The 14,324-nt window shown below is 52.3% G+C and overlaps 1 protein-coding gene across 1 annotated transcript in view; it reads right to left on the reverse strand.

Annotated features, from left to right (window-relative positions):
* FAM78B (family with sequence similarity 78 member B) overlaps window positions 1–3,447 on the reverse strand; it is a 29,183-nt gene extending 25,736 nt beyond the window's left edge. Inside the window, exon 1 of the mRNA XM_045028634.1 lies at window positions 3,185–3,447. Within this exon, the coding sequence (XP_044884569.1) occupies window positions 3,185–3,447 (263 nt within the window). The remainder of the gene's footprint in view (window positions 1–3,184) is intronic.
* Window positions 3,448–14,324: the final 10,877 nt, after the last annotated feature.

Raw genomic sequence — 14,324 nt, forward strand, 5'->3', positions numbered from 1 at the left:
AGAGAAGGACGCACTCGCCAGTGGATGGCCAGAGCAGAGTCATCAACCAATAATAACAAGAAACTGGAGCCTCTTATAAGTGCCAACAATTCCTGATAAAACACTAAGTCCACCTCTGGTTTTAAAAAGCACTTAGATGGTGCAGCCTTTCCATAGCCTTTGACTCTAATTCCTGAAGCACAACTAGTATTACATTTAAGCACTCAGCAGACTAGAACCAAAACCTACAAGGCACCTTGGCTTCATTTTAATTGGTTACCTTTTGGATTGATTCAAGATAGCTATCAGGGAGTTGGATATGGGTTTGGATCCGGAATCACTGGGTGAAGTTCTCTGCCTGTGTTATGCAAGAGATGACCATAACAGCCCTGTTTGGCTTTAACATCTATTAATCCAGAGAGCCCTTACAAGCTCACTACATAGACGTTTTAAGACAAACCTTGCAAGCCACATCTCACGTTCAAAAAGGAATTTTTCCTCAGCAGCTGTGAACTGCACCGAGACGGTTTGTATTCAAACAACTAAAACTAACAAAACACCTTTAACACCTGATCCACTTCCTGCCCTAAAATGAAATTCAGAGGATAAAACCATAGGCAATCTCATCTGCTGTCGACTATACCTCGCAGTCAAGACCACATCTCTTTCTTGGTGTTGCATAGGTAACAGGCTGCTCATTAAGAAGGGTGAGGATCTGTGCACTGTAATAGCGCTATAAAGCAGCACATACTTGTGATTAGGAAGACCCGAAGATTACAGGGTATTGCTGACACCAGTACAGGGCTCTTCATTCTCTGTAAGAGAATGCCCCCAAGCCTTTTCCGACAGCCCTTTCAGTAGGGTTTTATGCAATGTGCCCAATTTAGTAACATTACACTAGTATTACAGTCGTTCCCTATGATAACTGGGTGTCAGCATAATGATTAGGTGGGTATTAGCGGAGCCTGCCAGCTCCCAGTCAGGACACGCACACAATGACACAATTCCACAAAGCACTCAGAGGAATGTGAGGATCTTTCCGCTCTCTCTGGTTCCACAGGGTGACATTTGTCAATGAACACTACAAGCAAAACAGAATGGGACACCCGGATACTCTGCATTCGCAGGGAGGCTGGAAATCCCAGCATTAACAGGAAGACTTCCTGCACCACTCCCTTCCACGCAAGCAGGCAGAAGAGAATCCGAACCCGCCTTAGGATTCCCAGGCAACAGGCAGGGAAGCAGTTTTGCTCACCCCTATTCTACCAAGTTGAGCTGCAAAACACACACACAGAGAGACACACACAGCAATAAATGGCTGGCGGGATTCCCACTGTCCATGCAATGTTCATAGGTTAGCGATTTCTCTCCTTCCATGCTCTTCCAGAACCCTTCCCTTCTAGTGCTGGGGTGCAGAGTCGGAAATGGAGTGATGTAAGATGGGCTGTCGGTGTCCTGTACATGCACAGGCCGCTGTAGGTGCCGTAAGGGATGGGGGGCGGGGAATGGGGAGGGTGGTGTTGGAAGGGCAAAGGAATGTGGAGGGGGTGGGATAACTGCAGTCCTTTACATGCCCAGGTTACTGTAGGTGTTGTAGGGGTGGGATGGAGGTGGGGGGGACAGGACTTTACACAACCAAGTTACTCTAGGTGTTACAGGTTGGGGGTTGAGGCATGCAGATGTGGGGGTGCAGAGGGATGCCAGGGTCCCTTACATGCCCAGGTCACTGTAGGTGTTGTATAACTCCATGTGGTTGCAGGGGGGTTCAGGGAGGGATGTGGGGGTGCAGGAGAGGCTATGGAGGTACCGGGGGGTCCCTTACATGCCCAGGTCGCTGTAGGTGTTGTAGAACTCCATGTGGTTGCAGGGCGGGATGCGGGGGTGCAGGAGAGGATAAGGGGGTACCGGGGGTCCCTTACATGCCCAGGTCACTGTAGGTGTTCTAGAACTCCATGTGGTTGCAGGGGGGTGCAGGGAGGGATGCGGGGGTGCAGGAGAGGATAAGGGGGTACCGGGGGGTCCCTTACATGCCCAGGTCGCTGTAGGTGTTGTAGAACTCCATGTGGTTGCAGGGGGGTGCAGGGAGGGATGCGGGGGTGCAGGAGAGGATAACGGGGTACCGGGGGGTCCCTTACATGCCCAGGTCACTGTAGGTGTTGCAGAACTCCATGTGGTTGCAGGGGGGTGCAGGGAGGGATGTGGGGGTGCAGGAGAGGATAAGGGGGTACCAGGGGTCCCTTACATGCCCAGGTCGCTGTAGGTGTTGCAGAACTCCATGTGGTTGCAGGGGGGTACAGGGAGGGATGCGGGGGTGCAGGAGAGGATAAGGGGGTACCGGGGGTCCCTTACATGCCCAGGTCGCTGTAGGTGTTGTAGAACTCCATGTGGTTGCAGGGGGGTTCAGGGAGGGATGTGGGGGTGCAGGAGAGGATAAGGGGGTACCGGGGTCCCTTACATGCCCAGGTCGCTGTAGGTGTTGTAGAACTCCATGTGGTTGCAGGGGGGTGCAGGGAGGGATGCGGGGGTGCAGGAGAGGATAAGGGGGTACCGGGGGTCCCTTACATGCCCAGGTCGCTGTAGGTGTTGCAGAACTCCATGTGGTTGCAGGGGGGTGCAGGGAGGGATGTGGGGGTGCAGGAGAGGATAAGGGGGTACCGGGGGTCCCTTACATGCCCAGGTCGCTGTAGGTGTTGCAGAACTCCATGTGGTTGCAGTGGGGTGCAGGGAGGGATGCGGGGGGTGCAGGAGAGGATAAGGGGGTACCGGGGGTCCCTTACATGCCCAGGTCGCTGTAGGTGTTGTAGAACTCCATGTGGTTGCAGGGGGGTTCAGGGAGGGATGTGGGGGTGCAGGAGAGGATAAGGGGGTACCAGGGGTCCCTTACATGCCCAGGTCGCTGTAGGTGTTGTAGAACTCCATGTGGTTGCAGAGGGGTGCAGGGAGGGATGCGGGGGTGCAGGAGAGGATAAGGGGGTACCGGGGGTCCCTTACATGCCCAGGTCGCTGTAGGTGTTGTAGAACTCCATGTGGTTGCAGGGGGGTTCAGGGAGGGATGTGGGGGTGCAGGAGAGGATAAGGGGGTACCGGGGGTCCCTTACATGCCCAGGTCGCTGTAGGTGTTGTAGAACTCCATGTGGTTGCAGGGGGGTGCAGGGAGGGATGTGGGGGTGCAGGAGAGGATAAGGGGGTACCGGGGGTCCCTTACATGCCCAGGTCGCTGTAGGTGTTGTAGAACTCCATGTGGTTGCAGGCCTGCACCCAGCCCACCACCCAGGTGTGGCGGCGCGGGATGGGCGGCATGGTGCCCCGGGCGGCGGCGCGGAAGTAGGGCGTGCGGTAGCGCAGCACGACGGGCGAGCTCTCCTCGATGGCGGTGGCGCCCGGCTCGATGGTGGCGGACACGTCGCTCAGGACGATGTTGTCGCGCCGCACGCGCGCCTTGCACGCGACGCTCTGCAGGCAGCCCATGGCCTCAGGCGGGCCCCGGCCCGGCTCCCCGCGGCCGCTGCTCCGGGCGGGGCGGGGGCGCAGCGCTGCCGCCGGCCGCCCCCGCCCGGCCGCGCATCGCAGCCTGGCCCGACCGCTCACCTGCGCCGCCGCCGCCGGGGATGCTCGGCGGAGCGGGCGCGGTTCGCAGCGCCGTGCGAGTCCCTCGCCGGCTGCCGTCCGCCCCCCCCCCCAGCCGCACGCGGCGCCGGCGCGGCCGGGGGGGGGCGGGAAACCGCGGGGGGACATGGAGGGGCTCAGGTGGGCGATAGGGGCTTGTATGGGGATACGGTGGGGCATGGGGGCAGGGACATAGGGGGACTCACTTGGGGGGCAGGGGCATGGAGGGGTGCACATGGGAGGGCAGGGACATGGAGGGGTTTGAGTGGGGGCGGAGGGATAGAGCTGCTCAGGGGAAGAGACAGGGGCTCACATGGGGGGCAGGGGTACAGAGGGGTTTGAGTGGGGGCGGAGGGATAGAGCTGCTCAGGGGAAGAGACAGGGGCTCACATGGGGGGCAGGGGGACAGAGGGGTTTGAGTGGGGGCGGAGGGATAGAGCTGCTCAGGGGAAGAGACAGGGGCTCACATGGGGGGCAGGGGTACAGAGGGGTTTGAGTGGGGGCGGAGGATAGAGCTGCTCAGGGGAAGAGGCAGGGGCTCACATGGGGGCAGGGGTACAGAGGGGTTTGAGTGGGGCGGAGGGATAGAGCTGCTCAGGGGAAGAGGCAGGGGCTCACATGGGGGCAGGGGGACAGAGGGGTTTGAGTGGGGCCGAGGGATAGAGCTGCTCAGGGGAAGAGGCAGGGGCTCACATGGGGGCAGGGGACAGAGGGGTTTGAGTGGGGCGGAGGGATAGAGCTGCTCAGGGGAAGAGGCAGGGGCTCACATGGGGGCAGGGGGACAGAGGGGTTTGAGTGGGGCGGAGGATAGAGCTGCTCAGGGGAAGAGGCAGGGGCTCACATGGGGGCAGGGGTGTAGAGGGGTTCAAATTAGGCACAGAGGTATAGAGGGGCTCATGGGAGTAGGAGGTGTAGAGGGGCTCATATGGGCAGCAGGGGTCCAGAAAGCTCATGTGGGGACCAGGGCTGACAGCGAGGTCTGGGGTGTAGAGGCGTTGATGTGGAAGTCCCAGGCAGCGACAGAAGTAGAGGAGGGCATGCAGGCAGGCAGGGATTTGCATGGTAGTGGGGCCACGGCGAGGGTGAGGCAGAGTTCGCGGGGTGCAGGGGTTCACAGGACAAGGTGGGGCTTTGGCCAAGGGATAGCTTAGAGCACATGCACAGTGTTCACAGAGGGGGCTGGGCCAGTGTGTATTGCATGGCTCCTGTGTGGCGGGGGGAGCAGTTCATATGTGGTGTGTCAGGTGGAGGTGGGGCAAGGGGTGTCACAGGGCACATGTGCGGTGCCTCACATTTAGGGTGTGGGTGAGTTGGTTACACCAGGGGGTGTCTATGACCAAATGCATCCCTGCTGTATTCACACCCTACCTAATAATGTAACAATCTTTGTGCAAACGTATGCCGTGTGAGGTATCATTTGAAAACTAACTCCTCACAGGCCACACTGGGCTTTGCTCCTGGCCTTGGATCAGTGCTCTGCAGCCTCCCCGCTGTGGCCCACTGTCCCCAGCTGGGACAGTGAGGGTTGCACACGAGGCAAGAGGGGGTGCAGCTCAGCACCCCCATCTTAAAATTGCTTATATAAGACCACGCTGCGTTTGACCTTGTGCCTGCCTTCTATCACCATTTTTTTTTCCCACTGAGAGTTTAAGGGAACATTTGATAAAATGGCAGCTCCTAAGAATGCGAAGCTAGATGTCCGATCATTTCAGCCTACTTGGACAGACGCATTTGGATTTATTGAAAAGAAGGACCGTGCTATTTGTGCTTTCTGTTATGAAAGTGTTGTTTGTCGCACATCAAGTGTTCAACGACATTTTGAAACGAAGCACGAGAAAACCTTTCTTGATGAAGCAGACAAGACAATCAATCAAAAAGGCAGTAGCAGCCTATGAGAAGCAAAGCAGTGTTTTTAAAAGCTTAAGTGTAAGTATAAATCAAGCTACAGAAGGAAGTTACAAGATTGCACAGTACATTGCAAAAAACGGAAAGCCGTTTACAGATGTGGAATATATAAAATAAGTTTTTCTCAGCAGTTCAGAGATTTTGTTCAATGATTTGCCAAATAAAGATACAATCATATCTAGAATAAAAGAATTGCCCATCTCTGCCAGAACAGTTGAGAGATGCATAAGTGAAATGGCAGAAAACATTAAGGAAAAGCAGACGACTGCGTTGAAAGACACAGCAGTGTTTAGTGTTGCAGTTGATGAGAGCATGGCTATAAACAACGTTCCATGTTTGGCAGTTGTTGCAAGATATTGTGCTGATGATGAAATTCAAGAGGAACTTTGTTGCCTAAAACCCCTGCATGGCACAACAAAGGGGGAAGATATACTGTAAAGTTTTGTAAACTATTTTGAAGAACGAGGAGTTAACATCAGAAAAATATTTTGTGTGACAACAGATGGTGTTCCTGCCATGGTCGGAAAACAGAAGGGATTCTAAAGTTACTTGAAGATCAAATTGGCCGTCTGACAGTCAAATTTCACTGTATCATCCATCAAGAAAACCTGTGTGCTAAAATTTCTAATTCAGAGCTTAATAATGTGATAAATACAGTGGTGTGAATTGTGAATTTCCTTGTTGCTCGATCTGCTTTGACTCACAGACAATTTCAAGCACTGCTAGAAGAGATGGACAGTGCTTATAATGACATCCCACTTCACAGCAACATTTGGTGGTTAAGTTGTGGCAAGGTTTTGGTGCGCTTTGTAAACTGTTTTGATGCAATCAAGGCCTTTTTGTCAGAAAAAGAACAAAATTACCCCAAACTGGATGATGACAAATGGCTGTGTAAGCCCATGTTTCTAACTCAGGGGTCAGCAACCTTTCAGAAGTGGTGTGCCGAGTCTTCACTTATTCACTCTAATTTAAGGTTTCGCGTGCCAGTTATACATTTTAATTTTTTAGAAGGTCTCTTTCTATAAGTCTATAATATATAACTAAACTATTGTTGTATGTAAAGGTTTTTAAAATGTTTAAGAAGCTTTGTTTAAAATTAAATTAAAATGCAAAGCCTCCCAGACCGGTGGCCAGGACCTGGGCAGTGTGAGTGCCACTGAAAATCAGCTCACACGTGCCATAGTTTGCCTACCCCTGTTCTAACTGATATCATCACTCACCTAAACGAACTGAATCTCTGTCTCCAGGGTGCAGGGCAAACAGTTCTGGATCTTTATGAAGCCTGGAAAGCATTTGTTGTGAAACTAGCAGTTTTGACAGGGATATTCAAACTTCTACTTTCCGCTATTTCCAACTGATAAAAGAGCTATCGACACGTTGCACTGTCAATGTCGATGAGATTGGAATGTACATGCAAGAACTGGAATCAGAATTTTCTGACACGTTTCAAGATTTCCAGCGATTTGGTCCAATGCTTTCTTTTCTAATTAAACCTGAAAAGTTCAACGAAAGCGACTTGGATTTGTCTGTATTTCAGTGGATGGGTGTTGAAGATTTCGAAATGCAACTCATTCAGTTAAAAAGCTCAGAATTGTGGACTTCAAAGTTTGTGGATCTGTGGAGCGCACTTGAAGCTACTGAAAGAGATCATGGGGCCTCTATTCTGACCTGCTGGATGTCCCTGCCAGTGAAATGTAACTGTTTGAAGAAAATTGCATTTGCAATGCTTTCAGCATTTGGATCCACGTACCTGTGTGAACAGGTATTTTCACACATGAAATCTGTCCTCTGTCCCTCTTGGAGCCGGTTAACAACTGATCACTCAGAAGCCTGTGTGCAGCTTAAAGTATCCAAATACGTGCCAGACATTGGAAAACTCAGCAAGGAAAAGCAAGGGTAAGGATCACACTAAACTGATATGATCTGCATTTTAATTTAATTTTAAAGCTTCTGAAACATTTTGAAAACCTTGGTTACTTTACATACAACAGTAGGTTGGTTATATAATATATAGACTTATAGAGAGACCTTCTAAAAAATGTTAAAATGTATTACTGGCACACAAAGCCTTAAATTAGAGTGTATAAATGAAGACTCGGCACACCGCTTTTGAAAGGTTGCCGACCCCTGCTCTAACTCCAACCTCACAGCAGGAAGGAATTTTATCTAAGGGTAACCCTCAGGAAAATGCATTTCAGAGACAGACTGGACTATAAAAGTGAAGGTCGGGAAAAAAAATCCCAAGCTCTCTTTCCCTTGCTATCTCTCTTTCACCTGAAGACAAAAGAAACAGCCTATGGACTTTAGGAGCAGATCCTGACCTGAAACTTGGAGAGACCTGTTTCTGGAAGCTACAACAGCAAAGCATTTTGAGACACCCGAAGTTGCAGGGCAGGTGGTGACACAACCCCCCACTGGTCTAGACTGCACTCTGGAATGTCATAGTATCACAGGGCATGTTTGAGATGGCTCATGTATTGGATGAGGGTTAGACTGGGACTATTATAGGGCCCTTATGGGCCCTCCCACAGTGGTGTGGGGTAGGTGATATGGCAGAGTATGCTTGACACATGCAACAGGGAGTACAAGACATGGCAGGCCAGATGCAGTGGAAATGAATGAAATCCTGCTCTTGGCCTCACACCCTTTGGAGCAGTTACACACCAAATAAAAGGGTTTAATACCTTCTGAAATCTTTCCAATACTGACACTAACCAGGGTGGGAAGCATTCCTGCAGGTGATCCAGCCAAGGTCACACAGGGAGTCAATGGCAGAACCAAGGAGAGAGCTCAGCTCTTTACCCCTGTGCTATGCTTGAAGCACAAGACCATTCTTCCCCTTGCAAGAGAACGCAGGTCAGAAGATAAAAAGAAGAAGGGTGGGAGGTAGGGGGTTTGACAGAGGTACAAAGGAAACCCCATTGTGTTCCATGCAATAGAAAGGACGGCTCAAAAGAAATAAGGACAAGTCACAACAGAACTGCCTTCCAAGGTCCTCACTATGACAGGGTATATAGGAACCTGGAGGTCCCGTGGTCCTACCACACCCTGGCCCAGGAATGGAGCAGTGAAGATGGGTCCTCCAAGCCTGCCTAGAAAGGCTGCAGGGAGGCAGCCAATCAGAGCCTCGCAAGCTCAGATAAAATGAGCTGTAGGGTCTGAGCAGGTCAGTTCCTGGCTGGGACTAGAGGTGGGAGGAAGCGCTGGAAGTTGGTGAAACTCCAGGCAAAGAGGTGGGGAGGAGGGGGAGAGAATAGAGACCCTGCTTGGCAGGGATAGGACAGAACCCAAGGACCTTTACCCTATGGCAAAGGCAGAAGGTGATGGGACCTAGTGGGAAGCAGCCCAGGGAAACCATAGCATCTAATTCAGGGGTGGGCAAACTACAGCCTGTGGCCCCTGGGTGTGTGTGGGGAGGGGGGCGGAGGGCTCCGTGTGTTGCCCATGCCGCCAGGCAGCGCCCCCCACAGCTCCCATTGGCCGGGAACTGCGGCAAATGGGAGCTTCGGGGGAGGTACCTGGCAGTGCGGCAAGGGCAGCGCATGCAGAACCCTCCCCTCTCCCTCCCCCTTCCCCAGGGGCTGCAGCACATCCTGGAGTGGCATGAAGCTGGGGACAGGGCAGGCATGCAGGGAGCCTGCCCTGGCCCCGGTGTGTGCTGCTGCCACTCCAGAGCCGGTTTAGGTAAGCATCACTGGGCTGAAGTCTGAACCCTGCCTGCACTCTGCCCTCCAACTCCCTGCCCTAAGCCCCCTGCCTGCACCTCACACCCCTCCTGCACTGCAACTCCATCCACTATGACCTGCACATTTCCCAGAGTCACTACCTTTGGTAGCAGCAGCTCAGTGATTGCTTTGGCTACTTGTATCACAGCCCCCTTGTACACCCTGCACCCCAACCCCCTGCCCTGAACTCCTTCCTGTACCCCAACTCCCATCCATCTCCTGGGGAACAAGGCACTCACTCCACAGGGACAGCCCCACACCCACCCTGTAAAGGGAGAACCTTGAGTCTGGGGTATCCAGCCCTCCAGAGGAGCTGGCCTGGGGCCCTCCCCCATCCTGAGCAGTTGATAAGCCGCCAGCCCCCCTTGCCTGGGAAGCCGGCCCCTCATCCGGCTGGGTCCCTACCCAGTTAACCCTGTGTGGGCTCGGTCTGCTCAGTCTGTTCTTGAGCTTGGGGCACTGGGTCCGTATGTGGCCTCTCTGGCCATAGTAATAGCAGCCCACGTCCCGTTGGTCCCCTCAAGCCGATTGGTTGGCTCTGACACCGGATGTTCCCCTTGGGAGGGGGTTCTCCATGTTTCCCCTATGGGAGGTCCCAGGCAGGGCCGGCTCCAGACCCAAGCGTGTGCTTGGGGCGGCGTCCCGCTGGAGGGTGGCAGGCGGCTCCGGTGGACCTCCCGCAGGCATGCCTGAGGAGGGTCCGCTGGTCCCGCAGCTCCGGTGGACCTCCCGCAGACGTGCCTGCGGAGGGTCCGTTGGTCCCGCAGCTCCGGTGGAGCATCCGCAGGTGTGCCTGCGGGAGGTCCACCAGAGCCGCGGGACCAGCGAACCCTCCGCAGGCACGTCTGCGGGAGGTCCACCGGAGCCGCAGGACCGGCGACCGCCAGAGCGCCCCCCGCAGTGTGCCGCCCTGCTTGGGGCGGCGCAAATCCTAAAGCCGCCCCTGGTCCCAGGGTGACTCTCTCTCTGCATCATGGCGGGCCTGTTCCTTTGGGACACCTCCCTACCACCCCCTGACCGGCTCTTCACAAACTCATCAGCCAGCTGCACTGTGTGTTGCGGGTTCTCTGGCTTTTTGTCCACCAACCATAGCCTCAGGTCAGATGGGCACCGCTCATACAGTTGCTCATGTACGATCAGTTTAACCAGATCTTCCTTCGTCTGGGCCCTATCTGCTCACTTGCTGGCATATCCTTCCATGCGGATGGCTAGTTGCAGATATGAGGCCTCAGGGAGTTTATATTGACTCCGGAATCTTTCCCAGTACATCTCAGGAGTCAGCCCAAACTCACGTAGCAGGGCCTTTTTGGATAATTCATAGTCCCCTTTCTCCACCCCTTCCAGTCGGCGGTACAATGCTACGGTTTTGGAGTCCAGTAAGGGGGAGGGATAGCTCAGTGGTTTGAGCATTGGACTGCTAAACCCAGGGTTGTAAGTTCAATTCTTGAGGGGGCCATTTATGGAACTGGGGTAAAAATCTGTCTGGGGATTGGTCCTGCTTTGAGCAGGGGGTTGGACTAGATGACCTTCTGAGGTCCCTTCCAACTCTAATCTTCTATGATTCTAAGGGGGTGAGAAATCGGAGCCTGTCAGCAGGATCCACCTGTGCAGCTCGCAGGCCGTCTCAAAGGCATCCAGGAAGTCATCCATGTGCTCCCCCACCTTACGCTGGGCCAAGATGCACCTATCAAAGCTCCGTGCAGTCCTGGGTCCAACCCCCTCCAGCTCAGGTTATAGGCTCTGGTATCCTCACTCAAGTGGAGTCATCCCCTGCTCTCCCATCCCCCATGCAGACAGTCCCAGCAGAACTAGACAACATTCCCAGGTCAATCTGCCCCACTCCCTACTGCGTCACAGTGACCCCTTAGATCAGTGGTCCCCAACGCGGGCACCACGGCGCCCGCCGGGGCATTTATGTGCGCCCACCTAGTGCCCAGCAGGGAAGAGAAGCTGCAGCCCTGCGCCTGCTGGGGACAGAGAACTCAGGCTGTGGGCGCAGTGTTCTCTGTTCCCGGCAGGCGCGGGACCCGCCTAGTGCCCAGCAGGGGAGAGAATCCGGGCCCCTGCGCCTGCTGGGGACAGAGTACTCCAGAGCTGCGGGCACCGGCGTTCTCTGTCCTCGCGGCTTCTCTCCAGCTTCTCTCTGGTTTCATATATTATGTAATATTAACTATGATTTTATTGTATTATTTAATGTACAAATACAAAATAAGCCTTGAAAAATTGTTGGCGCCTGCCACACTCTTCTGAAAACATGAATGTGCTACTGGTCACAAAAAGGTTGGGGACCACTGCCTTAGATTTTTCCAGTGTTTGCATTTTTTTTCTGTTTAAAATTGAATGGTCTAAGCTTTCTAGCTTCAAAGGAAACTTTCTAAGGCCTTAATGCTCATGAGGAAGGCATCATGGCCCTGGTAGGGAGAGGGGCATGGAGAAGGGAGAGGAAAATGCCACAAGAGGGCCAGAGCAGCAGCTGGAGTAAACTGGCAATGGGCCAGACCCCCAGCTGATGTAAATCAGCAGAGCTCCATTGAAACCAATGGTATTTCATTGACTTGCACCATTTGGGAATTTGGCCCACAGGATCTCACCAGTGACTTGCGAAGAGTACCGTTTATTTATCTTCGGTCTGGGCTACAGAGCAGGTCTGAAAAGGGACTAGTTCCTTTAAAGGTTTTTCACAGTAACACAGCAGGGGTTTTCCCAATCGGTCATTGAAGCTATACAAGGCTTTGCTTTACCTTCACTGCCACTGTGGTGGTGGCCTTAACTTGCCCCAGTGGGGCTGGTTTAGTCACAGAAAATCATGTTCAGAAGCAAATCTTCTGGCCCTTCTCTTGAAACTTTTCAGCCCTTCCTCTGGATGCTTTATAGACCTTCCCAGCTTTATCCAGGTGACTCCCTGAAAGCTATCGCTAACTACTGAATCCCTAGGCTTCTTGCAGACTGTAGCCATGTAGGTCATGATGACTCCTGAGCTCTGTCCCATCATCTGGACTAAACCAGGCACAGGGAAGGCTGTGCCCAGTTCCCCTAAGGGCCAGCCTTTGAACAACAGGTGTTTTGGCCTATGGATGCACCCTTGGACCAGTGCACCATTGCAGTCAGAAATTCAGGCATGGTCTCCCATGTTTTCCCTGCTAGATTCTATGGCCAAACTGCAGAGTTAGTAAGACTGTAGCATCACAGATATCCAGCAAGAGAACTTGGTTCTTTCAGTGGAGGAGTGACTCTTATGAATGAGAGGAAAGCAGTGGGGATGAAGGAAACAAACTAGGAAGAGAAAGGGGGAAATCCAGTGGAAGAGAAAACAGCTAGGGAAGGAGAGAAAATGCCAGAAATAAATGGGAATTGATGAAGAAAAGCTGCACAGCATGCGAGGTTTGAGATGAGCATATTTAATGTATTCAGCTATATTATTGTATTAAAGGGGTTCTATAAAGCAACTCATAACTTGGTAATATGCAAGTTCTTTAGGTCATATTTCTGCTTTGTGCAGTTGCTAGCACCAAACAGGGCCCTGATCCATGACTGAAGTCCTTGGGTGCTACTACAATGCAAACTAATAACTAATGTAAATGTACAAGCAAATGAGCTGTGGCCTTTGGGCCCCTAGCAACCAGGGGTCAAATGGGAGTGACTTGTGATGGCTTAGCAAGCTGGTGCCTTCTTCTGCCATCTTGTGCTCTAGGACAGCACAAACTCTTCTTTAAAAAATAAGTATCTCTCCACCCCTTACGGCCATGAATAAAACCATGTGTGATTTCCAAAGCAGCCTTGTGATTAGCTATGGAATCTTAGTACTTGGCAAATCTCGTCCTCAAAGCTTGTGCTAGGGAGTGAAAACTTGCCTTCACTGCCTGTCTCTGTGATAATGCCCACCTGTCATGAGAGGTGCCTGACAAAGGCAAAAGCCCCTCACCGTAGTGTCAGAGCGGCTCTGGTGTTAGACTGGCTCAGCATGGTCCCTAGTAGACTCCATGGAGTCCATGGCTCTGCCCTTTGTCCAAGTTATGGGATGTTCTGCTTGTGGGGAGGGGTGTGGTGGGGGTTGTATATATCATTCTGGTCATGGTGGGAAGGTTTTCTCAAACAAGGAGGTCATGCAGCATGAGCTGAAGGGTGTCAGGCTCTTTGGAAGCATGTTCCACACTAGATAGTAGATAGCCTCACTTTATCACCCCTTGCTGGTTTAGATGGGGAAGGGATTCATCCCCTGCCAAAAGAGTCAAGCAGAAGCTCCGCCCTGTCTCATCCTGAAGAACCAGGTGTGTTGATCATATGCCTGAATTTATGGTTATATGCAAATTATGAGCCAATATGAAATGCTTTGCATTAAATAAATTGCATCAAATGTCACATGTGAAGTGGCACAAAACTTGGCAGCTGTGAGGCCCAGAAGAGCCTCTGGCACCTCATTGGCAGCTTGGAGATGGCTTCCAATGGACAAATCTCAGAATGTAAAATGAAGCTATTCTGCTGTAGGCCTGTAGTGGCTGTACCATCCTTGTGCCTGTTGGAGAGGCACTGTCATCCCTCTAGGCCCTCTTTGTCCTCTGTCACTCCTTTTTGTGAGCACTCGCTCCCATTGTTCTGCATTGAGCTCTAAGTGGATCAAGGTTTGCGAGCACATTAGCTCCTACAAAAGCATTTCTCCTCTGCTCCAAGTGTTTCCCTCTTAAGATCTGAGCAGATAGAAAAAAAGAGAGTGGGAAAATGGCAAAGTGCATGGCACTAAATTTGTATGTCTGGTACATTTTCCTGCTTTGCAGAACTGACGAGAGACTTGAGATGATTCCTTTCCTAATGCAAGTCTTCCCAAGTGCTTTGCTATTTTCCCTTCCCACAATTCGGATACACCTCAACTCTGACCTGCAGCAACATCTGCTACTCCAGTCCTGAATCCAAAAGCCCCCTTTATAACTTCAAAGCAGTCACATTAGCTAACTGGTTCTCTCAGCCTCTGTGAGGCAGATAATTACTGTCTCTGGTTTAGAGACAATGAAGCTATCCTCTGTTCTGATGTCGATGCTGATGCTGCTGACAAAGCCAAATGGCAGCTTATTACATGAATTCCTCATCATTTAAATGCTTTTGGTGGAGATTTGC

This window comes from Mauremys mutica, chromosome 8 (genome assembly GCF_020497125.1).
Source record: "Mauremys mutica isolate MM-2020 ecotype Southern chromosome 8, ASM2049712v1, whole genome shotgun sequence".
NCBI lineage: Eukaryota > Metazoa > Chordata > Testudines > Geoemydidae > Mauremys > Mauremys mutica.